Source organism: Astyanax mexicanus, chromosome 5, assembly GCF_023375975.1.
Source record: "Astyanax mexicanus isolate ESR-SI-001 chromosome 5, AstMex3_surface, whole genome shotgun sequence".
In the NCBI taxonomy this organism is placed as follows: Eukaryota; Metazoa; Chordata; class Actinopteri; order Characiformes; family Acestrorhamphidae; genus Astyanax; species Astyanax mexicanus.
This window is the reverse complement of record NC_064412.1, coordinates 10,577,543-10,604,895: the sequence shown is the minus strand read 5'-3', so window position 1 is coordinate 10,604,895 and position 27,353 is coordinate 10,577,543. Positions and strand designations below refer to the sequence as shown.

Genomic DNA, 27,353 nt, shown 5'->3' with positions numbered 1-27,353 from the left:
TGCCTCTAATGGCTTCAATAATAACATATTGTAAATTGATATTAAACTTGTGCAATAGAACATGAAATGTCTCTTTAAATACCCAAACACTGAGCATTTTTGGTCTGTTTATTGTTTATGGAACTGTTTAAAATATTTAGTGTTGTAAAGAAAGTTGTTGCTCTTTTTAAAGTCTATTTTTAGTGTTCTTCAGCTGTTTTTCTGCTAATGAAGTCTGATTTCCTCATATATTGTATAATTTTGTAGGACAAAGTAAACGCAATACTAATCAAAGCCTTCATTTAAAGCCTTATATATATATACATATATATAACCCCATTCATGCAAACATAATGAATAATAATGAAATAAAATAAAAATACAGTGATATATGTTTCCAGCCCCCCAGCTAAAAGCCTTTCGGGGCCAGGGAAAGCATTGCAGCGATTGTCTGTGTGGGGAATCTAGAATTTTATTGCGAAGTGTTGCACCAAAATAGGCTGCAATTCAACACTGGCCCACCATAAGAAACACAAAAATGGCCTAAACACAGCACCTGCTTCAGAAGAATATGGACGCTAAAAGCTTACAATAGGCTGTCTGGAGAAGAGAATGTCGGACTGGAGAAAGCTTCACAGCAGGTGTTCATACAGAGAAGCCAGCGTATCATTTCCGCACCTTAGTTGTGAAAATGTCTGAAAACTAACCACCATAGCCTGCCATAAAAGTAAAACTGAGTGTTCCACTTTGAGGCATAGCAACAGCCTAAATGCAACACATACTTTAGGAGAATATGGAAGCTAAAAAGCTGAAAACTAGTGGTAAGCTGTCTGGAGAAGAGAGAGAGGGGCTGACTGAAGAAAGCTTCACTGCAGGTGTTCATACAGAAAAGTCAGTGGGGCATTTCAGAGCCTCACTCCTAAAAGCCAGGGTAAAAAAAAAAAATAAATAAATAAATAACCACCATATGCCAACATAAAATGAAAAAACAGCATGTTTTAATCTGAGGCAAACGATGATTTAAAATACTCAATTAATGCATTCTTTGGCACGTTTAATTCTGTGTGAAGAAACATTTTGCTTCTGTTCAGTATATAACAACACCTACAACAACCGTGTTTAGGTGTTAAATATTACAATATGTACAGTTGTGCTTTAAAGTCTGAACCCTAGAATTATTTAAAATTTTCGGCATGAATTTGACCTAAAACTAAAAGTAGATAAGGCGAACAAATCAAAAAGATATTTAAAAAAATATTAGTTCATCTCATTTATTTATTTATTGAGGATAATGTTCCAATATTGCATATTGGTGAGTTTAAAAATATTTGAATCTGTGCTTTCTGGCATCTGCCAAAATAGCAAATGTTTCCAGTAATGGTTGAGTCGTCTTGCTCTTCAGTTTAGATCATTTTTATTCATTGTTATTTACTTTAAAAAAACTTTACATCAGCCAATGTAAGAAGAGCCTTAAGTTGCTTAGAGGTTACCTGAATTTGTTTGTGACCTTGTAAACTACAGTTGCAAGAAAAAGTATGTCAACCCTTTAGGATTCCTTGGATTTCTGCATAAATTGAACATTAAATGTGTTCTGATCTTTAATTAAACCATGCAATTACATTTTTGTGTGGTATTAGTTCAAGCAGACTGTGTTTGTCTATTGTTGTGATTTAGATGAAGATCAGAACAAATTTAATGACCAATTTATGCAGAAATCCAAGTAATCCCAAAGGGTTCACACACTGTTTTGCAACTGAATTATACACCTTGCTCTTGGCATGATTTTTCTTGGTGGATCACTGCTGGGGAGGTCAATTATGGTAATGAATTTCATCCATTTGTACCCAATTTTTCTAAGTGTGGATTGGAGTCTTAATTCTTTAGAGATTTTTTTAAAAGTTTTGCAACCTTTTCCAGTCTGACGACCATCAACAACTCTTTTTCACAAATCCGCAGAAATTCTTCTTTGTTTACGTCATGATGCACTTCTACAATAATGTGCTGTAAAGGTCAATAAAACACTCGCAACTAATTATTTTCCCATTGATTGAAAATAAAATGGCTCTAAATCTCACCCTGAAATGACCTGCTAATCCTAAAGGTTTATCTATATTTGCCACTGACAGGTATGTGATATTGGATCATATTCCTCAAAACAATAAATGACCAAGTCTAAAAGGTTGGTTCTGCTTAAATATTTTTAGAACCTCAGAGGACGTTTAGGTCAAATGTATGCAGAAATATTGAAGTTTCAAATACCACTGTGTGTTCTGCTATGCTATTATCTGAAAAACACAGCAACATGGTAAAGATTGACAATTGATTGTAGCACTGCTATGCAAATAAATAATGAACCAGGAATAAATATTGGAAACACATCCAGGAAATCAAACATGCATAAAAAGAGGCAGGGCCCTTAGCACAAGGTTTAAGGCAGTCATACAGTACAACACCGAGTTATTACAATACATTCCAGTAGCCCAGGACCAAGAGATAGGAGAGAGGCTAACAAAGGGACAGGAATCAGGATACACAGCGACTTCCAGAACCTGATTATGTTGATTACAGTTCAGCCTTTTCACCCCACAAGAAGACAAATGACCTTGAGTAGAAGTAACTTTAAATGGCACTGCCACTGTGTTGACCTTTCTTTCTGTCATATGAGAAAGCTTGCTCTCTTTAGAGAAGCTAAACCCCAGATGAGCAGATAAGCAGGGATTCTCACGGAAGTGTGACAGTGGGTGTTTTTTTTTTTTGTCCTCAGCTGATCTCTCTGTTATGGGTAGCGAGAGAGTGCTGCTGCATGTCCTCTTCAGCATAGCCGCTGCTGTCGGACTGAAAACTATCCCCCCTCAAAGGTGAACCTGTAATATAGAAATATGGAATTTATTAGTTGCACCAAAATGTAATTTACACTGCCTGGCAAAAAAAAAAAAAATTCACCACCTGGATTTAAGTAAGTAAATGATGTGGGGTTGATGCTGCAGTTGGTCTGCAGGTCTAGGTTCAGCAACAGTATGTGCTGAAAGAATGAGGTCAGCTGACTACCTGAATATACTGAATATAGACCAGATTATTCCATTAATGGATTTTTTTCTTCTCTGATGATCATGGGCATATTCCAAGATGACAATGTCAGGATTCATGGGGCTGGAATTGTGAAAGAGTGATTCAGAGAGCATGAGATCATCATTTTCACACATGGATTGAAAGAGTTCACCACAGAGTCCAGATCTTAACCTCATTGAGAATCTTTGGGATGTGGTGGATGGAGAAGACTTTGTGCAGTGGTCAGACTCTACCATCATCAATGCTGCTGCAAGATCTTGGTGAAAAATGAATGCATCACTGGATTAATAAATAAATCTTGTGACATTGCAGAAGCTTGTGGAAACAATGCCACAGAGAATGTGTGCTGCAATCAAAGCTAAAGGCGGTCCAACCAAATATTAGAGTGTTTTTTTTGTGGCAACTTTTTTTTGGCCAGGTAGTTTATTATACCACTTCAACAACTGTATACATTAAACCGCCTAAATGTATTTACTAGTGCTATCAATGATAGCACATGATAAATCTGGAAACTCTGATTATTGTAACTTCCTTTTAACAAAGTTCCTCCTGTAATACATTCTTTTTACAACGCCTGGTGTCGCTACTGCTAAATTGAGAAGGCAGATTACTTTTTATTTATACAGAAATATGGATTAAATCTCATAACTAACCCTCAACACCTCTCCCAACACAAATAGCTGCTCCTGTTTCAACACTCTAAACCTTAAGGAGAATCTTTCCTTGTTCCCTTTCATATTTTGCATTGATGATGTTGGCCTTTTTTTTGGAAATTCAAATGGTACTTTAACAAAGGACAGTTCACAAAGGGAAATCTGTGTTCAAAGTTAAAAAAAAGATACAATTGAAGAAACATATTTGAATATAAATAAAATCCCAATGTGTTTATCTTACATGAATTCCTTTATTTTAATTATTCATTACTAAAAAGAAGGAAAAATGCCATTAAATGTGAATTAATTACAGCAATTATAATTAATATTTCGATTAATTGGGTAATTTATTTAAACAATCAACTCGAGTATGTTTGTTTTGTTTTTCAAAGAAAAAGCAATAATTTTTTTTATATTGCAATTAGAATATTTATTTACAATCCATGCCTTGCCCAAGCACTGAACAAGATGATGTCAGTGATGTGACATTTCTAATCATAAATGGTGGTGTTGAATTCAGCACCCCCGCCAGGAATAACACCTCCTCTCGAGAGCTCACATTACGTCGCTACGTATATAACCATGATGCGACTTTTGGCGCATATTTCTAAGTAAATTAAAGCAGATTATCTACACTTTAAACAAGAAGACTTGTACTCACTCCAGAGAAAGGGTGCTTTTAATGGCAAGGGTGCTAAATTCTGCACAACACTGGCAAGCCCACTGAGCAATGAGTAATGGCAAGCATGCTCGGGCACGGACTGTTTAAACACAGTGGAAGTGCAGGCCTTTGGAGGAGTGGGGAGGGGGCAGAACCAGGCTACAGCATGATTCAACCAAACTGTTCTCAGTGTGAGTACATCCTTTCTTAACTCTGAGGAAACTGCACTATGATCTACAATAAACTAAGTCATTGTTCGCTATAATGCCCTAGATTAGCATAAATACATGAAAATGAGTTCAATATAGTCTTCTATTTCACTGTGTGCTTTATTTCCTTCCCTTTCAGCAGTTTTCTGAGAAGGGAGTGTGGTTTACTTCAGGGTTTTCCTCAAGACTTCCTGTAATAGGCAGTTCTTTGAGAGTAGGTGGCAGAGTGTTGACGCTCGCAGTAGAGGGTGTGCTCTTGAGGAGCTAACCTCAGCTAACAGTTCTGACTAACACTTCCGTCTTTTACAGCTTAACGGGTTATTTCTGCTGTGTTTTATTACTGAAAATGCTGTGTTGTTCTGGGAAAGCGAGTATAAAACATGATCATTTCTTACTCAATATGCAGAACATTGTGTTTTATTTCATTTGCATTTGAAGAACAGAGGAAGTCTTGATTTTGTGCTTTGTGAAGTCTTTGTGTGGGTGCTAGAGAAAGTAACTGATATGACTCACTTTTCTGTGGACTTGCTGCTGCAACAGATAGTGTGTGTGCACCGCACTGCTCTGCTGATATGTTCTCTTCCTCCCCCGCACTCTGCACCTATATGGAAGCAACGTGTTGCTAATGGTTATTCAACACTCAGACCCAACCAAGAGAGCATGCACTAAAGAGAGCAGCAAGCAGTTCTGAAGCACTGTTACATCAACACCTGATATGATGGACATAAGAACAGCATTAGTTTGAATAACTTTGGCTGAAGCTTCATCAGACACAACACTGATTCTATTTCTCTGTATTGTATTGAATTGAGTAGCAGTGTAAACAATACATCAATATGGCAATGTATCACTATATTATGGTACAATACTGTTCAATTAAATTGAAAAACAAAATGTATTTATTTGATTAAACTACAAAGTGAATCTACAGTCATTTTGTGTCTTCAAATCCCACCATTCTGATTGCATAAAATGTACACTTTACTTTTACTCCGATTCTATGTACATAGTCATGTGTTTTTATACTAAAACAATTGATTAAAAAAATCTTGACAAAAAGCATGCTTACAGTTTTGCAATATACTAAAATACATTGGATCATAACCCCTGTATTGTATTACCAGCCCTACAACTGTAGCACATGCTATCAATAAAATGCCTCCAACCCTAGACAGAGGACCAGTACAGCCTGCCTGGTCTTAACTGGTTAATCCGCGTAAATACAGGCAAATAAACACAAAAGCAATATCTGAAGACTACCACATGCCTCCTCCGATACATGTGAAGTCAGACCCCTAGGCAGCCAATGTGCTCAGAGGAAAGCGCAGTAACCCAGCTCCAACACATCTAGCTAACAGACACCTGTGCTTACACTAGGAGTGATGAGGGAAGGAAATGCCATCAACCCACCCCTAAGAGGACAACACCAGTCATCCTCTGTGTTTATTATTATTATCATTATTGCTGTGGTCATTCTAACCATTTCACGTGAAGCTCCTACACCACACTATTTGCATAAACTCTTTTTTACTTGCTGCTTTTCTTTTTGCTCCCCCTTTTGTTTTCTGGTGATTTTGCTTGATTTCCCTGAATCACACTGTACAGTAGGGGTGTGAATCACAGGGCATCTCGTGATATATCACAATATGTTGCCTGCAATAATGATGCTATCATGATATTGTGATTCTTTGATACTTAATATCTCACAAGATCATTCTTTTATATCATACTTCACAGAATCTTTGTTACTGAAGAGGATAAAATACTCCTAAATAAGCAAATATGTTAATTAATTATGTATTTATATACAGTAAGTAATAACTTTAGTCATGGAGTAGTCTTAGGGAGTTTAATATTTGATGCTGTAAGCAAAAAAAACATTATGATATATCTCAATATCACTATTTTGTCCAACGCCTCCTGCGCACCTGTGCATGTGACTGGTTAAACAGCATGGACATTTTTTTAAGTAATAGCTTAAACGTGTTTTTTGAAGGCCCCCCTGCTGACGTCCAATCATCTGCATCTCACCGCTAACAGAGACACACTACTGCTGCTGCAGCTCAGCCAATCAGCTCTTCCTCCTGCCCTGCCTCTAAACCCATACATCACCCAATGCCCCTCCCTAACTACCCCCCGATTTTTTAAAACCTTTTTTCAAATTTGAGCTGAGGGTGAAGTCAGCTAAAATCAGGGGGTTTAGCGCCCCTTTAACAGTGAGCATGAGTCCAACACTCACTAACATTCTCATAATTCATAACCTGCTCTCACATGAGCCACAGTTCCTCATGATTTCACTCTCAGCCCAGATATTATTGTTGTTCTGTAATTAATGTGCTATCTGGTGTCACCCAAATGAGGAGGGGTTCCGCTTTTGAGTCTAGGTTTCTTCTTCTTGCTCTATGGGAGTTTTTCCATGCTTTGTTATAGTATTAGTTGTGCTATATTAATACATTTGATTTCCGATTTTGGCTTTTTACTTTTTGACAGTGTTAATCTGGAAGTTGTTTTTCATACTGTATGCATCTGAAATTACTTTTTAATATTGACTTTCATTGGCAGTTTTGTTTTTTGTTCTTTTTTTAAAGTTGGCTTGTTGGAGAAACAATGTTTCAAAGATATTACAATATGAACTACTGATGCATTCAAACAATTCTTCTGTGTTGTGACGGTCCTAATTCATAGAGCTTTAGTAATTTGCCACTGAAATAAAACTCTTTTTAAAAGTGTACAAACCTCCTCCATTTCAAAAGAGTTGGCCTGCTTGATCTGGCTGTCTGAAGACTTGATGCGGCTCAGGTACCTCTGGTTGTGCAATGAAGATAAATACGGGTGGGTGGTGTTCCCAGAATACATGAAAGATGTTGGGTCCTCAGATGAGTCTCTTTGGGGAATGGTGGTGGTGTCACCATCCCATCCAGTGACCGTGATCCTGCATGGTGACCTTTGTGAGACCCTAGGGTGGTAGGGGGTCGCAGGGTTATCATGAGAAAAATCTTGAGGTGTTTCTAACAGATGTCTATCGCTCTCTGCAGCTGACAAGCCCAACTGTGTTTCTGTGTCTTTGATACTTGGCATGTGGTCTTTTGGTTCAAGTGGTTCAAGTCTATGAGATAAAGATGCACTGTGAAATTTAATAACAGGTGATGAGCCCACGGCTGCTGTAATGTCTGTTTGTGGACGACGATACGGTGCCTGATGGACAGACTCCACTACTTGAGGGCAAACGGCATCATATGTAATAATAGCAACTGTTGGCTTGGTATTGGCAGGATTGTTCACGGTGGCAGAATGTGAAGAGGAAAATGTGGAACTTTCATCCACGACTGTTTCATTTTTCGAGTCTTGCTTAGGTTTAAACAAGCAGGCCTTTGCTCTAGGACCATCCCGCTGCCCTGACTGTGACCAGCGTTGGATTCTTTCCTTGTGTGGATTGGTCACTTTCTCAGCAGTCTTCACTTCTGCAGTCTGTGTTACTGTTTTGCCCTGTGTCTTCTGAGCCACATCCTGGAGCCATGCTCCTCTGCCCTGGTCAAGACCTTCTTCATGTTTTGCATTCTCCAGGACCATTCCGACCACGTCTGGCAGGCTGTTCCTCTTGCGAGGGGAATTGTTCGGAGAGGTGGAGTCAGAGCCACGGGAGCCTGTGTACAAGCACATCTTTGAGACTGTGTCTTTAAGTCGCTCCACAGGAGATCGTGGCTCACTGCGGATGCTGCCAAAGAAGCGTTGGCCAATGTTGCGCTCCACAGTGGGCGAGGAGAAGCTGAATTCAGGTGGAGCCAACTTCTGAAGTGGTGTACGTGACACATGGGAGTAGAGAGAGTAGAAGGCATTGGCCATAGCTGTCAACACCTCCACCTGACGAAAACGACCTGTACACAGAGGAGCCGAAAAAGGTCTTAAGTGAAGTATACTGGGCATATATGGGTTTATACAGAATTATAGCAGATTTTGTAAATGCTTCTTTTCAACAGTCTATTCTAACATGCAAATAACATTAATACTGTATGTCTTACAGTCTTATTAGATTATTGTAAACACACAGTACAGTCACAATATTATGTCCATTACCTTGTTTCTACACCCACTGTCCATTTTATCTGCTCAAGTATATTTGTATAATTACAGACTATAGGCTTTGTGTTTCTCTGAAAACTTCACAAGACAGGAGGTATTGTTTGGGTGTAGGGCTGGGGCGACGCGTCAACATAATCGACGTCATCGATTACGAAAATACATCGATTTGCATAACGTGCGTCGGCGCGTCGTAAACATGGCGGCGCCTGTGGAGAGCATTAGAGGTTAGATCGGGCCCAAAAATTCCAAACCGACCCAGCCCGAGCCCGTGCACGTTCTGCTCTAGCCCGACCCGACCTGAACCATAAACTGGCTGTTTTCGGGCTGTTTGAATGAGCGAAATATGATCAGAATTATGTTAATTAACACGGTAACATAGAAGCATAGAACTATTATTTAATTAAAATGATTTTTAAGAACAGCTAAACACAGTTCTGCAAGTCAAACGCGGAGGAGTTCACGTGCGAGAGAGAGAGAGAGAGAGACACACACACACAAACAGAGAGAGAGAGATTTGCGTGTTCTGGTGAGAGCTACTCACAGGTGAAGGTTTTCTTTTATCTCCTCGTGTTCATATTCTAGTCCCATACATAATTCTACAGCTCCCTCAGTGTTTTCTGTCGTATTTTGCGGCTAGCGCGAGCGCTTACAACTGACACCGCGGACCGCGGGGTGCTGCCGCGCTTGTGCCGAATCCGACTCCCTGCTGAATCCGACTCCCGCTTCGCGGACAGAATCGGCACAACACCCCCGCTGTAGAACTGCGGTAGTGAAAACATCGCTTATAAATAAATTAGTTTAGTTTCACTTTCAGTTTTCATTATTTTCGTTTTCTTTTTAAATAAAAATATAATTAAAAAACAGACGCCTACATCTCGGACTATTTTCTGGAGCCCGGGTCATGTCTGGTTCGGGCAGAGAATCTAAGCTCTAGAGAGCATGGACTCCGGAGAGCAATCTCCAGCTACAAAAAAAAACGCCAGCGGGCATCTAAAGTTTGGGAGCATTTCACGCAAAAGGGCAACAATGTGGTCCTCTGCCATATGTGCAAAAGGAGCACTTGAAGCGCAAACATCCAGGAGCACTATGTCAACAGTAAGTTACCGTTTACATCAGGGTCTCCGCGGGTGTCCTTAAAAAGACTTAAGGCTGTCTACCAAAGGTTTTAAACCTGCCACAGGCAGAAATTATACAGTTTTGGTTTATATTTGTGCATGGCATTTCTCAGTTTCCAGAAACAGTAGCATTATTCATAAGTTCAGGTGTTTAGCTAAGCTAGCTGCCTTAAGTTATTTTAGCTAGCGCCGTCGGCGCTGCGGTGTTACACCGTTTTCTGTCACCGTCGGAATTTTGTGACCAGTGCTCACGGTTATGAGCGTTCATTGGCAAAACGGAAGCTTTCTATACCTACACCTTACCCTCAGCCCTAAACTGAACCGTTTTGGCCAGTCGGGGTAAACATTAGAAACGAACACGTTTCGAATCGGCCAGTGCACCGGTCTGTTGAGAACTACTTGCCCGTGGTCACAAAATCTAGCGGTCACAGAAAACAGTGCAACACACGGTTGTGGTGTATGGGAGCTTATCCATTTTTAGCGTTATAGATCTAAACGTGTTGTACATGTAAGTGATTATAAGTGTGGGGTTTGGTTTAGTAGGCTTGTGTTGTTGTTGTTATTATATATACATATAGTAATTTATTGTTTGCTTTAAAACGTAAAATAATAATTATTTAAATATGTTTCTCAATAAATAGATTAGTCGACTAATCGAAAAAAATAATCGTTAGAATAATCGTTTAAAAAATAATCGTTAGGGACAGCCCTATTTGGGTGGTTGTCACGCTGGCGGAGAAAAGGAAGGACAGACGAGGAGAACAGACGCACACGCAAGTAATCTTTATTAAGAACAAAAACAAATAAACCTAATAAACTAAAAAAAAAACGGTACTTAGACCTAACAAACAGACATGCAGCCGAGACAGACGCATACACGCACAAGAACCGACAAACTAACACTGAAGACAAAGGAGCTTAAATAAACACACAAGGCAGGAAAGGAAACAGGTAACACCTGGAGATACTAATTGTGAGGGTCGGAGCTACAATTGAACACAGGTGACAACAGTTAGGGTAAAGAAATAGACGAACACAGGGGTGGAGCTACAGATCAACACAGACAGGGCAGGGATGTGACAGAGGTGGATCATTCTCAGGGGTGATATGGTTGTGGATCAGACACAGTTTAGTGTCACTACTACACTGAGAATAGTCCTCAAACCAGACATATACAACCAATAGTGTCCTGTGGGCAGCGTCCTTTAACCACTGATAGGACCACTAGAGGTCGAGATGACTGTGCAGCAACAGATGAGCTTCTGTCTTTGACTTTACATCTACAAGATGGAACAGCTAGGTAAGGGTGTCTAATAGAATGAGACAGTGGACAGTGAATGGTAACAGTGTTTAAAAACTCCAGCAGCACTGCTGTATCTGATCCACTTATACCAGCACCACACACACACTCAAAGCCAATGTATACTTCTGCGTTGAACCTATGCCATAGCCTGTGTGTACGCAGCGAGAGTGTGTTATGCAGTGGAGGATGTTTATGCTTCTGTGTGCACGCATCAGCGGCTTTGCATTGCTCTGCCCCTCTACCCCTACTCCCTCATTCATGTTGAACAGTTTAGGGACTTTAGGGATGGACTATTTCATTTAACTAAGTAACAAAACATTTGTTCATTTTCTTATCATTCATCATCAACCAACACAAGTGGTTGAGCCGTGTTTAAAGCCATTGTAATAATCTCCACACACACAAACTAAATTCTGGATTAAAGTTAGTAAAAGCATTGTTAAATAATCATTAAATAATCTTTGGCTATTACGTTGCTGAGCAGCCTACACCAGCTGATCACCAACTACATGGGAAAATATCTGAAATTCATGGTGTTCAGTGGCTCGTTACTATCACTAGCTGATACGTGCAAACAACATTGGTTTCATTTTGTTCCGCTGTCTGTTGTTTGATAACAAGACACACACTTTCAATGTGTATTCTGGTCCACATTCAGCTAATGTGGTAAGATTCAGTGTTTACTAAAAATTACCAGTGCATTGTGGAAGATTGTATTGCCCTCCAAAACACCCTATGCAAATAGGGATCCTTATTTGTCACAGCCATTGAGTCAGTGGTGGTGGCCTGCTTAGTGCTTTTATGCAAATGAACACAGGTGCTACATCCTAAACCCGCATTTACTGGCACCTGGAAACCCAAGTTTCCTCTTGTGGGTGTGTTCACGACTTTTCTTCCATGCTCCAAATTGTGCCTGTATTTGTTCAAAGAATCATTAAAAAAGAAAGCATCATATAAAACAGGAAAAACATAATCAGCAGCTATAAGCCTCTCTGTCATGTTTAGAAGCACACTGCTGGGGGTATGAAGAAAGTACAGAAGAAAAAAAAAGGGGCAGAAGGCAGGGACCTTGGACCCCCATATCTGTGACTGGTCCGAAGAATTTGTTTGACCAATTGGTGTAGAATGATGATTTTTTCATTTTTCCAACTTTTTCCAAGTTAATTGCATATAGTTGAAAAAAAATCTGGACTCGATTTAACGTTTGCCTCTTAAATTGCAGCTACAAATTATGTCCTTGAAGATTGCATCTGACATGATCTTCATGATGAATATCATGATGAAAAGAACAATAGAAATCCTCTAAAATTACTGCAAAAAAAAATTAAAAATTGGTCCATTTTTTTTCATTCTCCTGTAAAGTAGACATTTTGGAGAAACAAGGTTTGTGTTTGACAGCGATGAGCGGAGCAATTTAAACTCTCACATTTCTTATGTGAAAGACTGATTGCGTTAAATATGAGTTTCTGCCAAGACAACAATTTCTTTGCTTTTTTTTTTGTCTTGGCGAAGCAACACAAACAAATCCACGTGTGGAGACACTGTTGGCAAAAGTAAGCTTGTTAGATTGTTGTCACGTGTTGCACAACCAGTTTTGTACAATGCCAGATCATGTTTGATATAAATTACAGGCACAACCAGTAGCTCTACCCTTTCTGTACGCACACTCTGGTGCACTATTCCAACAGGTCAATGCTTGTCCACATGCTGCTGCTGTCTCAAGAGCTTTCATTTAAGAAACAGACGCTATGCTAAGGCCAGCTGCAAACCTACAAATCTTCAAGCCTATTACTGATTGAAAATGGGTGTGATGCTATTGAACACGCTATCATCCACCTATTATCTCAGCCACCTGTACCACAAAATCTGCTGTGTGAAACTGTGTGACAATATTCAAGCTGCTTGTCATGGATTATCACAGAACACAATTAGGAACCTCTACAACCCCATGCCAAGACTTCTGACATGCTGCGTTTCACACGTGTCCCATGCTGCTTCTGTATGTGTACCCTAATTTAAAGCTCTGGAAATAATTAAGAGGCTACTTCACTTTCTGAATCAGTTTCTCTGATTTTGCTATTCATAGGTAAATGTTTACATAAAATGAACATTGTTGTTTTATTCTATAGACCACTGACGACAATTGAAATAAAAATAGTCATTTAGAGTATTTATTTGCAGAAAATGAGAAATGGCTGAAATAACAAAAAAGATGCAGAGCTTTCAGATGTCAAATAATGTAAAGAAAAGTGTTCAGAAATTAATATTTGGTGGAATAACCCTGTTTTTTAATCACAGTTTTCATACATCTTAGTTTGTTCTCCTCCACCAGTCTTACACACTGCTTTTGGATAACTTTATTCCACTCCTGGTGCAAAAAAATAAGCAGTTCAGCTTAGTTTAATGGCTTGTGATCATCCATTTTTCTTTTGATTATATTCCAGAGGTTTTCAATTTGGTAAAATCAAAGAAACTCATAATTTTAAGTGGTCTCTTATTTTTGTTCCAGAGCTGTATATTTACCATAAAAGTCTATTTTTTAAATAATTTACTGTGCCTGGAGAGCTTCACCTGCCTTCATAATAGAATTGCAATCTGACATGTCCTTCTGTGTGCAACTATATTTTAATAAAGAGTGTATTATCAGTGTTGTTCCTTACTAGCAAGTGAAAGGCTGGGGTCCTCCTCCCGGATACGGCGGAGCTGAGACTCCAGGAACAGGCGGAAGTTGATGCCTTTGAGCTGGGACTGGAAAGTGAAGAAGCGGGCGGGGATACGAGCAGTGACCTGCGGCTCCTCACAACCAAACCCCAACTGATACAGAGTCTCCTCAGCATCCTCAGCACACATCTGTAGCACGTCAGACACACTGGTGTGTGTGCGCGGGCGAGTGAGGGAGAAATAGGGAGGTAAATAAAGAATGTGTGAGAAAGCCTGAAATAGCTTTGTAACACTGAAGCCTAAATATAAAACAGGATGAAGAACAAGCAGCTATGCTTCTTGTTTGTGTGAAGTGTAATTAGGCCCAGTTGCTGCTTCAAAAAGTTTTTTGCTCTGTGTTACATTAGTTGTGCTACATAAGGTGCATGCAGTCATTTAAAGAAACATCATGTAGGATTTTACATTCTACATAACCCTGCAATTTGTGTAAAATCACGCAATATTACCACACTGTGTCAGTTTACATGATTCTTTCACATGCCGCACAACCAGTTTTGTACAATCATTTTTTATATTAATCACAGGCACAACAAGTAGCTCTACATTTTCTGTACGCACACTCTGGTGCACTATGCCAATAAGACAATGCTTTAATATTAACCCTTGTGTGACGTTCATATTTTTGTTACTCGTTTACTTTGTAACTTGTATTTAATTCAGCAAAATTAAGAAATTTTACATTAAAATGCTTTACACATGCTTGCTTCACCTAAATTGCAAGCAATATAAACAGCTTACATGGTTAATATTTGCCCTTTATCTTTCTTATGTTACATTTCTTTCAAAAAGTGCTACTCTTTTTTTATTAGTTTTTTAATAAAATGTAAAAGAAAATGAATTTAACTCAAGATATGAGTAGAAAATTTAGTTTAGTTTCAAATTTACAAATGAAGCAATGTTTATTAGCCCTTGGGCAAACATACTGTATGTCATATAAATGGGTGGGGGGGGCAGGGGGGGGGGGTACAGTGTGTGTTTATCGAAAATGTGTTTTGATATATGTTTTTCACAAAAAATGAGCCAATGCCAATGAGTCTGAGTTAGAAAAAATATTTTTTTAGTGTCATTTGATGAAAAATGAAAACGAGTCCCACAGACCCGAACACCACACAAGGGTTAAGAAACAGAAGCTGTGCTAAGGCCAGCTGCAAGCCTATCACTGATTGAAAATAATGGGATGCTATTGAACAAGTTATCATCAATCTCATCCACCAGTTTACATGATTCTTTCACTTTCAGTTTCGACACTTATGTATCTCTTAGCTTGTCCAGAAATGCATGTATAAAGTGTGTCCTTTAGGGGTATCAATAAAAGGTTTAAGAACCTACAATGTGTAATTTTATCATTTTGTTTGAGGTTCAGGTTTGTGAACAAATACCAATGATATATATTTTTACATGATCATTAGGGAACCTCCCTCTTTTTATCCACTGCAAATAAACACACTGTTTTTGTTACTGTCACTTTCAGTGACAGTTATGTATCTCTTAGCTTGTCCAGAAATGCATGTATAAAGCGTGTCCTTTAGGGGTATCAATAAAAGTTTTTATAACCTACAATGTGTAATTTTATCATTTTGTTTGAGGTTCAGGTTTGTGAACAAATACCAATGATATATATTTTTACATGATCATTAGTGTACCTCCCTCTTTTTATCCACTGCAAATAAACACATTGTTTTTTTTTTACTATCACTTTTTAGCTGATATATTGCGTAAATATTAAGTATAGCAGGGGATTTTTAATAATATTTATATAACATTTTGCAAACCAAACACAATATTTTTTTAGTCACAATGAGGAAAATTTGTTTCTTTGATATGGGGCATGTAATGGAAAAAGGGCAGACTGTTTTGTTCTCACCTGACATGAAAATGTTTTTCCAGCTCACCTCTGCCCTTTTGGTACAGTTAAAAATGCAAACTAACACTACACAAATAATAAAAATAAATAAATAAAAATAATGCCAAATAATCATCCCTGATGTTCAACTAAGAGGAGCAGTAAAGAAATGCAATCTTTTAAGTAGATTAATCCCCCAACGTATTTAACTTAAATATTTAAAAATGTTAAAAGATATCCTACCTGGAAGCCGTCTTACTGGTGGCGGATGAGAAGGCACTGGAAGCCATACTGTGTCCCATGTTATACAAAGGCAGGCTAAGCTTCTGTTGGGGAGTGCTGCTTATATACACAAATAGAATAAAAATAAAATGTATGAGTAAAATATGAAACTGGAACTAAAAGCTATAAGTGTAGCAAATTGAGCAAAGAATAACGCAGAAGGCAAGGTGAAGTGGTTTATAACCTTGTGTTGAAGTCTTTCCGTGATTTAGGAGGAGGCAGGAGCAATGGGCAGTGCCTGCAGGGACATGAGGAGAAGTTATGAATTTGTAAACTCTGTAAACAAGTAATTTGGGCCTGAAGGGAAAGGTTTCAGCATATTTAACCGAATGTCAGAAAGCAAATATCTTACCCAAACTCTTCAGTAAGTGATCCATCACCTAGTGCAGTGGCTGTAAAAGAGTGACAGTTTTTTTTTTTATTCTAAAAAGATGCCAGTAAGATTGGTGTCAGCACAAATGGTATAGACCCATGTATTATTCACAATAAGACAGATGTTGAAAGAAAGATATTATTTCAAAAAAGTTTGGATACGGCAATAAAAGAGCTGAAATATAAGTGTTGCTAATACAGAAACAGCGTCAATATGAGCAATCTGCAACTAACTCACATAACTGTGTATAAAATGAGAATTTTAGAGAGAGAGAGAGTCTCTCAAAAACAAAGACTGGCAGAGGTTTACCAATCTACAAAAACTTTGGAACAAAGTCAGAAAATGTAATTTAAAGGTCTCATTGCATCATTTTTAAATTCATTTTAAAATGTCTAGTTGTGGTCTCTAGTATGAAGGAATGGCATGTGAAAAAGGTGTTTCTATTTAGCCCTGCTTTAGATCACTGCATTACTGGTCTCTGAGGAAAGACAGGTCTTGGGCTCTTGCTCATGAATATTCATACATGCAAATACATGCCTCTGATTAGCTAACAGCACTGCAGCAGAGAACGCCTACCCCCAATAACCCCCCACCACCCCCCACCCCCCCAACCACAGTCAGTTTGACAGCTTTAAAACTCAAAGTACAAAATGTTTTTAGAGATACAGCCTTAGGTTTACAGATATAGCACTGAGTGCTAGGTAAAGTTAACCCTTAAACTTCACTTAACGTCAGACTCGAGCGGCCCTGTGGACGAGAAATGTTATTTCTCCTTCGGTCAGCCTAATATCTGCGGATAACCATCTACAGCCCATAATATCATCAAACGATTCAGAAAATCTGGTTAAATTATTGTGTGCAAAGGACAAGGCTAATATTCAGTACTGGATGCTGGTGATCTTCAGGCCCTCAGGCAGAACTGCATTATAACAAATAACTGACATGATTCTGAGCTGGAAACACTGGATAAACGTAATAAGTGTTTCTGAGTATATTGTAATTATTGCCAGCATCTATAACCAACTGAATGTTTCCATACTAAAAACATTAATAACCCTGTTATACTAAAGTGCAGTAAGATTCTGAACACAAATCATTGTACTGAAAATGTGACAGTATTTTGTCAACTAGTTTTTAAAATATGCTGCTACTGATGCATTTTGTATTCTTGTCAAAATATTGGGATACGTATTGTTCTTCATATGTAAAATGATGAACTCATCAGCTATGAACAGTACATACATTACATTGTACCTAAATGTCAGAAAAATATGATTAAAAATCTACTAAAAATCTTTTAGTTACTTATAAATTAAATTAAAGGTTAAAGGTAAAAAAAATGAATTTAAAAAATCAATGCTCTGTGATTAACCTTAAAGGAGAACTTCAGCCGTCATATTTGTATTGATAATGTCATAGACATGTATATACATAGACTCTGCATAGCGTAGCAGCTGGCGCCGGGAGGCAGGCTATGGGGAGTCTATGTATATACATGTCTATGTTATTTTCAGTTCAGTGATGGTGGCGCTTGGAGTTGAAGTTAGCATTATGGGATGTAAACAGTGGTTTTTAATAAGCTTCTTGTGAACTTTTTAAGTTATTATTGCCTCGTTTCAAATGTCAGAGCTCTATGGATTCTAGCAAGGAGGCGTGGAGCTACTTTGAGCCTGGATAACAGTGGAAAAGGCAATTTATCAGGGCAAATTATGCCCCGTGTCACCCAGTCTGAAGGGTGTTCGGCCAAACTATTAAAGTTTCTGGATCTCGGAACGCTGTGGGAGAACGGAGGTGTGCTATTCATCAAAGGTAAGTACTTTTTATCACGTTTTACTACACCAAGAGTTCATTTTACACCAGAGTTCTCCTTTAGCATCAGTGAATTATGCCAACAATAACTATGTTGGTGTACTGTCTTGCTTGAAGAAACATTTCAAGCATTTCAAGCTGCTCAAACTTGAACGCAAAGGTGTCCTCAAACTTTTGAAGGCAGTGTGCTTATTTGGATACTCGATTAGATTACCTAATGCATGTCCGCGTTGCCAAGTTCTGAATGGGAGATGATCCATATCCAGTCACAGGCCTTTGCTTTGAGTATAATCGGCTATCGTGCATGAAGACTCGACGACAGGTACACGGATGTCACTCAAGAGGTTTTTGCTTTAAAGTTACAATGTGGCCATTGTTTCAAACGCATTCCATGACGCAGCGCTGACAAAAACACACCAATCTGCTCCAGCAAGCACCCAACAAGCTGAGACTTGTTAAAAGGGCTGCAGCACATGAGCTATCCTATGGAATTCAAGGGATAGGTCAGGAGGAAAAAACACCTGCCTGAATGTAACATTTACATATGTAACTGTATCGCCTGCGACGCTCTCTTCCTGTTTGTAAAGAACTGACACCTTTCATCTAACTGGTTCATGCAAACATCAACAGTTATAACAGTTATAGTACTGAACTGCTTTCACCTACCTTCAGCCCCGAGACTCAGGTCATCCTCAAAACTGCCCACATTCTTCAGCAAAGATTCTGCAAAATACAGATAAGCTGACTTTGAGAAGTGGACCTCTTTTATTACCCATAGTTCAATTCTTTTGAATCAGATGTTGGTCTCTGGATGTTGATGTCTCAGGAGATGTATTTGGAATTAATTTAGAGATATTTCTCCTAATATTGTTTAGGATAAATAGCATTAGACAAGAATAAGACACAAGATACTTCTGAGGTTAAATGGGTCAAAGCTGAGAAAGCTGGTTTTAGACACATAAGAGGTCTGGGGTGATCTATAGGCAGCCCAACAAACCTAGGTCAGGAACCCACAACAATGTCGTCAATTATGTGATGCTGTGATCCTCTAACCAGTGAGACACCACTGCAGCAAACTGCCAAGATGCCACTGCCATTGAGATCTATAGTAAACCTCAAGAGGAGACACATGTGAGATTATTAAGCTCTTTATCTCAGGACAGATATTTGAGTTTAAGGGACTTATGCTAAAATATTATTTGTCTTTTCATCTGAAACTACAGAGACATTAAGGAAATCTACTTTTTGATTTTGGGTAGTTTATAGGTATGGAGAGTAGAGGTGTGCTGTATCGTACACAATGATATCGCGATCATTTTTTTAATAATATGAACGATATTATACTCTGAAATATCATGCCACCTCACTCACCCCTAATTATTACATCAGGGTACTACTTTTTTGCTGTTTTTTGCAAAATAAAGAAATCACACTGTTCTCATTTTCCATTATACATCTACGAGAGACAGATTCTATCTGTCCAGTATAAATTATTTTATTTTAATTCTGGATATATGGAGTGCATAATTAATATTATTAGTATCATAACTTTCTGGATCACTGATTTTGATACAAGTCTAATAAAACTTGTATTTTTTTAACATCCCAATTAGGGGTATGCCATATTATATCATATGCAATAATAACATTTAATTTTCATTTTGTTGCAGTAGTGCATTCTTTATTTATTTTTTTAATTCAGTGTTTTGTCATATCGCCAAGACTATTGTTATCGCAAACATACCATGAAATATTGTGATATTATTTTAGGGCCATATCTCCCACCCCTAATGAATGAAGAGATTTAAATACTAATACCTGATATCATACTATTAAGATGATAAATGAGCTGTAAAAATCTGTACAGGCTGTATTATGTACAGCTTCACTGATACATTAGAAGGCTACAATATGCAAATGGGCTCACTACAGTAATTGTACATACTGTATATATACAGCATGAATTAAAGTGACTGTATTTAAAGTCAACAGCAGAACTGAACTGAACAGTTTTGTTTGATAGTTTCATATCTCATAATTCAGTTTGACTGACCTCCCTGATCATTTAGCTTTCACTTCCTCTAAATCATGTCCTGTGTGACATGCTTGTACAGTTGTGTCTATTTCTGATGTGAATGCATTGTTTTATAGTAATGTGAATATATCTTTTTATATTATGTGTGCTAGAATTAGCTGCACACTGTTCATTGCTGGTTTAGAAACCAAGAAAACCTCCTGAGAATGCTCACAGCTGCAGGCTGTGAATTATATCCGTTAACAGTGCCTTGAGGACACCAGATGGATAAAACAAAGAGTTGGAAAGGGATCTTGATTAAAAGAGGCAGAACCCAATCTATTAAAATATGTCTGGATCTGCCTGAATCCCAATCAGATTTAGAAAGCTCTAATAAAAATGCTGTCTAATCTTTAATCATACAGCTCTGGAAAAATATAAGAGACCACTTAAAAAATTGAGTTTCTTTTTTTTTTTACCAAATTAAAAATCTCTGGAATATAATCAAGAGGAAGGTGGATGATCACAAACCACCAAACTAAGCTTAACTGCTTGAATTTTTGCACCAGAAGTGGCATAAAGGTATCCAAAAGCAGTCTGTAAGACTGGTGGAGGAGAACATGCCAAGATGAATGAAAATGAGTTATTCCACCAAATTTTGATTTCTGAAATCTTACAACTTTATGAATATAAACTTGTTTTCTTTTCATTATTTGTTATACTTAAAGCTCTGCATCTTTTTTTGTTATTTCGCCATTTTTCATTTTCTGCAAATAAATGCTCTAAATGACAATACTTTTGTTTGGAATTTGGGAGAATTTGTTTATAGAATAAACTATATAGTTAATAGTTTATAGAATAAAACAACAAAGTTCATTTTATTCAAACATATACTTATAAATAGCAAAAACAGAGAAACTGATTCAGAAACTGATTTTTTTCCAGAGCTGTATAACTATACGGATTCAACTGAATCGAATTGGGACAGCTTTAAAATATATTTAGTGCTATCTTCAACCGTGCCTCTTTACTGATTTACCATATATCACATAATTGTATTGAATAATTTAATACACATCCATATAATCAACAGTAAATTATGAGTATTTGGTGTAATTGGTGTAATCATACAGCTTAAATGTAACTGGATAGACTGTTCCCTTCACTTACCCACAGTGAGTTGACTGTGGTTCTCAGGATTGGCTTCATTTCTGCAAATGTACAAAAACATATGAGAGAAAAAAAACACAGCAAGGGTGAAAAACACAGCAGCCACTTTCTATCTCATCTGATATGTGCGGACTGTGGGCGAATCGCAGGCATGCAGCCCTGATGCTCTGATAAAAAATACACACTTGCGCACAACCCCCTCTGGACTGCAGATGAATCATAATAAAGATGTATTTAAAATGGAAACACTTTAAAAAGCAACTGTTACAGCAACTGTTTATTTGTATGTGCTCAACTGACACAGCGAGATGACGGAGGGCGAGAGAAATTCGTCAGCATCTCTCAGAAACGTGCTTTCACACAATTGTAAAAAGCATCCGAGAACCCTGCCACCGTTCCTACCCGTCATAACACCCACAGGAACCGGACAAGACAAAACAGCCAGATCAAACAGCAGCAGTAAAGCCAGCTACACTTTTCTGCCTCTTCCCTCGCCCTGAGCCCTGCACAACAAAAACAGGAGGAAGTTTGGAAATAGAACTTTTCTAAATATAGAACTAAACTATTTGCCTTCATATCAAAGTTCATACTGTAATCTCTGTGATGCCATCACTCAATCTGTTCTTCATCCTCTTCAGAAATGCTGTGTTTGTTTTTATGACCATAACCTTTTTCCGGTGGCAGTTTCCATTCATCAGTTTTTATTGCTTTGCAACTGACAAACACAATGTTCAACCACAGCGTGCTACTTGCTCTTCTGCTGACGTCGATTACTATCTGCTCTCCCTTACAAGCTCATACACACACACACACACAAACACACACACACACTTACCCGCAGCCTTGGAGCCAGGTTTCAATCTTTCCTGTAGTGCATCCTGTGGAAAATACATTCAAGTGTTTAGCAACTCTGCAACTTTGTGTTTTTGCATCTGTATACACACGGTATGTGTGCGTGAGTGTGTGAACGTAAGATAACAGGGAGAATTTATAATTTCTATAGTTTAATAGAGTTATTCATTATTCAAGCAGTAAAAAAATAAACCAACTACCAATACTACTAGACCACTTCCAAAATTGCATTGCAACATTATGGAAACACAATGTGGAAAAAATGTGACAATTTGACAATGGATATCAAAAACAATTATTATAAAAAGTATGCATTTACAATAACAGCACAAAATAAACACAAAATAAACACAAAAAAAGCATTTACTGATATAAATGTCACTCCAAATGAATTTGCACACCCACTCTGAAAAAAACACTATAGGATGGTATTATTTACAGGTAATTGTAAAAAGTGGCCAATAGGAAAATATATTTTAGTATGAAAATCAACTGTATAATTTTGATAAACAGTGCAACATTTGTGCTGAGCATATCAAGGGTATCAACTTTTTAATACAATTCAGTGTACTAAGTATTGAATACTGTATAAACAAAAGTTTTTAAAACCTGACACTAAGGGTACATTTCGTCTGTCCTTCAAAATATTGCAATAAATATTATGTTTTGTAAAATCATATTTAAATATTGTGATAAAAATATTTTTACCATATCGTCCAAATCTGGCAAACTTATAATTTTCTGACAAAAGTATATAACATTCATATAAAGGGTCCTAAATACATGCAGTTGCTGTATCTATCAGCTTAATTTATTAAACAACATTCAAATCTAAAAATTATGAAGCAATTTTAGCTTAAAATATCAGATTCAAAATCACGTTGATGCTACACTGACTGTAATATGGAGGAACGAGGTCTGTTACATTATAGCTCTGGGCTAAAACAGCACAACTGCACTATGAAACTTTGGTTGAGCTGCATGAAACCTCTCTCCAGAACAGTTTACTGCTGCATAACCAGAGGCGTATTTATATTAAACTTACTGTAATATTACTTTACAACCTCAACATACTTTTGTTCACTTTAAATGACACTTCTACATCTCTACATCAGCTTGTCAACAAATGCATGTGTACAGTTGTCCAAGGGAGTGAAACTGAAATGGGAGTTCATTAGCAAAAACATAAGTTCTAGCATACTGCTCTTACTAAACATTCCCTACACAGCACCAATTTGCTTCTAGACAGACAGTCTGCCTCAAAAGATCTGTCAATCTGTCATTGATTACACAAAGTACAAACATAAAGATCAAGGTACTTTCATTCCTCCAGTATGCCAGCAGGATGGCATGTAGCTCAGTTCCAGTGAGCTTGAATTCTATTATTTGGAAATCTGAGAAGTATTGTGTTACACTGTAAAAACAAAAAGTGGATTGACAACATCTAAACCATTCTGTAGTACCATATCAGATCCTTCTTCCAGTCAGCTGCACGTGATGCACATTTCTGAATCAGGAAGGGAAATGAACCTGATTTTTATGAGATGAGCCCTGCACGTAATATTTTTTTTATAATTTGCATCTAGAGGCAGGCTACACATTTGCATTCAGGTGTCCAGGAAAAGCATGCTCGCTTGCATTTGAAAAATCCTCAAACTTCATGGGATAAAATGAAATAAATATGCCCATTTCAAAAAATGTTTAAAAAAGGCATGACAAAAGTATTAGGTTTCTTTATTTTGTTGCTGAGTATCTTTGTCTTGCACATTTCTGTATTCAGCATACACTAACACTGAGTGATGTGATGACATTAACACTGTGTTTTTTTGTTCGTTTGGTTGTTTTTTTTCCTGTGGGGAAGTGAAGTGTTTGATTGGTTTGATCATGATAGCTCACTTTTTAAGTGTTTTAAAGCAACACGACAAAGAAAGTTTACCTTAAATTATCAGCTTTTAAAAACATTTGATGTCCATTGGCCTGTAATAAGTAAAATTAAATTGGGTGTTTATTGCTGCTACTTTCAGCTCAGCACGCTTTTAACTGCACTATGGAACTTTGGTGAGGCTGGCAGCAATAACCCAACTGTCAGTAATGGTGCTTTCTCTCTCAGCTTGTCCAGAAATGCATGTGTAAAGTGTGTTCTTTAGAGGCGATGCAAAGCACATATTCCACTTTCTGACTGTAGGGGTAGCCCAGGAGCCAAAAATACTAATGCTTTCACAATGCTGCTAGCAAGTTTTTTTAAATACAGCCAGATTAGTATCAGCTGATACTCAATTGTTTTAATACCGGTAAGAGAGACAGGAAAATAATAACAGGTATTGCACCAGCTCAAATTCTCTTTGCACAACCAGACAAAAAATTGTTAAACAGAAGCAAAGTAAGGCAATATCAACGCAAGCATGCCAATAACTCTTTTTGAAAGATTGTCATCTGATCCATAAAATATATATATATATATATTTTTGCTGTCTACAGGCTTGCATATCCGAATATTTTTTTTACAGCACAAATCATCAACATTTCTAAAACTAGGTTTTAAAACACACACAGATTTTTAAGGGGCACAACTTTTTCTACTAAAACAACACAATCTGACTTCTAACAGCAAAGGTAAGCTGGCTATAAACAGCCAATTCTAAATAATTTTCATATAAAGCATGTATTTAATATATACAAAAAAATCTATATGTGGTGCATATTAATAAATGACAATTTATTTGAATATATGGACTTCCTTCAGTATTTTTTTAATATGGGTAGTCTACAAACTTCATGTAAAATCATGTAATTCTTTCACAGTTTAATGAATGGCAATGATCCGCTTAAAGACTATACTAAAGACGTCTTGCAAGGAGCAGCAGCAACAGTGTCTTACCCAAAGTTCCCTCCATTACAGACTAAGATGAAGCACGGTGGTTGATGATTTTACATATCCTTTACAGCTGACTGACCAACCAAAATGTTAAAGAAGAACATCCAGCCACAACACTGAGGCCCTGTCGATATGCAAACTATCTTATTTTAAAAAACACAAGGAGTACATTTAATACGCTGCTCCACCATATATAGTATAAACATGGCATGTGCAAAGTGTGTTCCTGCCTCAAGTCCTTCCCAATAGTGCACTGTAAAAGTAGCTGCCTTGAGTAGGCTCGTCACAATAACATATACATACGATATACTGTCACCAGAAATAATTGTGATTAATAATGATAATATTATAGCATTATAATCTAATCACACCATATGCAACATGTTTAATGGTCATTATTAGAATGCAGTGCCTTTTTGGTCTTCATGACTTTCAAAAAACAATTACTTTTTCATTCTTCTTACTATTCATCATATTTACTTCAGACTACACAAAAAATGTGTTTTCCCAACCTAATCACTTATGTGTGCATCCTGTAATGGAAAGCTGTATGACAGAGTGGACAATTTTGGAAGAATTTGGCATTTAACATTAAACTGCTCAAGCTTTTCCTCAGCTAAATATAGAGAACAAAAATATTAATATTAAGTAGAATTAATATTATTAATTGCTAAACGTCCCTTAAAAATAAACTTTGATGTTAAAAGTTACTTTCTTAAATCCTAAGGTAACATTCAATTTACTGTGAAGCTTTTATGGGTATTTTTTAGTATAACTGTTTATGTTTGCAGTTTATATGTAAGCATTGCATGTTATATTTCATTATTTATTTGTTAGATAATTTATTTCGTTATGTTATTATCAATGTCTATGTTACTGTTGTGTACAAAATATGCAACAATTTGCAGATTTGTTTTGGTTTTCATGGAATGTTTTTAAATTGTTATATTGTACCATCTTTAATTTTCTATTCTTTTCTGAGACAAACATTTTGGGGTTTTCATTGGATGTTAGTCATAATCATTAACAATAAAAATATAAATTACTAAACTAAAGTAAAAAAAAAAACATTTCAACGATAGCTATTTTTTGAGATGCATTAGTACACAAGTTTAACATTTATTTTGTACTAGTAGTAGTTATACTATATTACTGAAATATATAGTATAATTATATATTAAAAACCTATATATGTATATAGTATAAAGTGTAATATTGCACAATGCACATAAACACATAAACAGCTCAAATTTTGTGAGATTATTTAATTTAGGATCCTATTACCCACCCCTACTTGCCAACATCTCGCTCCATCAGCTTACCCTCTATGAAGACCTCGTCCTGCAGGGAGAGGGGCCGGGGCGGAGAGGTATACGAGGGCTTGGTGCCGGGTGGCTCTGTGTCCGACAGAGGGAGCCAGCGGCGGCTGCTGTGCGCCCACGCCTGCCGCCTGCCAAACGAAGACGGGCTCTCCATTGCTGTGAGGTCCAAAAACAGACGCCTGGAGAGAAAAAGATGTTAAACAGAGCCTGGGCGAGTTATATTCTCCCTGTTTACTGCAGAGGAATCATCCACCTTCTCCCTGTCAGAGTCTGCAACAAGAACAGTATAGCTACAAGCCCTCAGTCTGCTGACAGGTGGGCTTATTTCCTACAGTGAAGTGAAGTAAAAGTGAAAAACACCGGCTTAATCCATCAAAACAACGACTATCAAAGGTGCGCCATCCTCCGCCACCTGCAGCCCCTTAACTCCCCCCTCCGCAACTGTAACAATGTAACAATGTTACACTGTATCACTAACATTGCAACAATGTAACACTGTATCATTAACATTGCAACAATGTAACACTGTAACACTAACATTGCAACAATGTAACACCGTAACACTAACAATTAACATTGTAACAATGTAATACTGTAACTCCTCTTCCAGTAAAAGCGGCGCGCGAGTTAAGCGCGAGCGCAGCTGCGGAGGTTTTCTCAGGTCAGGTGGGCTCACCTTTCTTCAGCAGCACGCTCCCAAACACGGCTCGCTCACACCGCCGCACTACACCCCACCGCTCCCCGGTGTCGCTCCACACTCCTCAGGCGGGGGCCCGGTCCAGCCCCCCAGCGACGCCGAGCAGCAGAGCTCAAACACGGCCATCCTGAAGCAGCATCGCCGCTCCGCCCGCGCAAACTTCGCGCTGCTGCTCTTACTGACAGTTCAGCCTCGTGATGAACGCGATAAACGACGGAAGCTGCCGGAGGAAGAAGTGTGTGTGTGTGAGAGAGAGAGAGAGAGAGAGAGAGAGAGAGAGAGAGAGAGAGAGAGAGAGAGAGAGAGAGAGAGAGAGCAGCAACGCC

At 37.8% G+C, this 27,353-nt stretch overlaps 1 protein-coding gene across 1 annotated transcript; it reads right to left on the bottom strand.

Moving 5' to 3' along the window:
- Positions 1-955: 955 nt before the first annotated feature.
- tespa1 (thymocyte expressed, positive selection associated 1) lies at positions 956-27,353 on the bottom strand. The gene is made up of 12 exons (XM_007253371.4): positions 27,007-27,353; positions 26,331-26,509; positions 22,117-22,159; positions 21,282-21,322; positions 18,764-18,820; positions 16,268-16,307; positions 16,100-16,153; positions 15,877-15,972; positions 13,730-13,938; positions 7,308-8,446; positions 5,085-5,172; positions 956-2,843 (listed from the first exon to the last, which is right to left on the bottom strand). The coding sequence occupies exons 2-12, from the start codon at positions 26,482-26,484 to the stop codon at positions 2,740-2,742; spliced, it is 2,025 nt and encodes a 674-aa protein (XP_007253433.3). The 5' UTR covers positions 26,485-26,509; positions 27,007-27,353; the 3' UTR covers positions 956-2,739.

Coding starts and splice junctions, on each gene's coding strand:
- tespa1 (XM_007253371.4), bottom strand. CDS start 26,484: ATGGAGAGCCCGTCTTCGTTTGGCAGGCGGCAGGCGTGGGCGCACAGC. Junction 22,160..26,330: donor GGACGAGGTCTTCATAGAGG/GTAAGCTGATGG, acceptor TATTTTCCACAG/GATGCACTACAGGAAAGATT. Junction 18,821..21,281: donor CCACAGTCAACTCACTGTGG/GTAAGTGAAGGG, acceptor TGTATTTTGCAG/AATCTTTGCTGAAGAATGTG.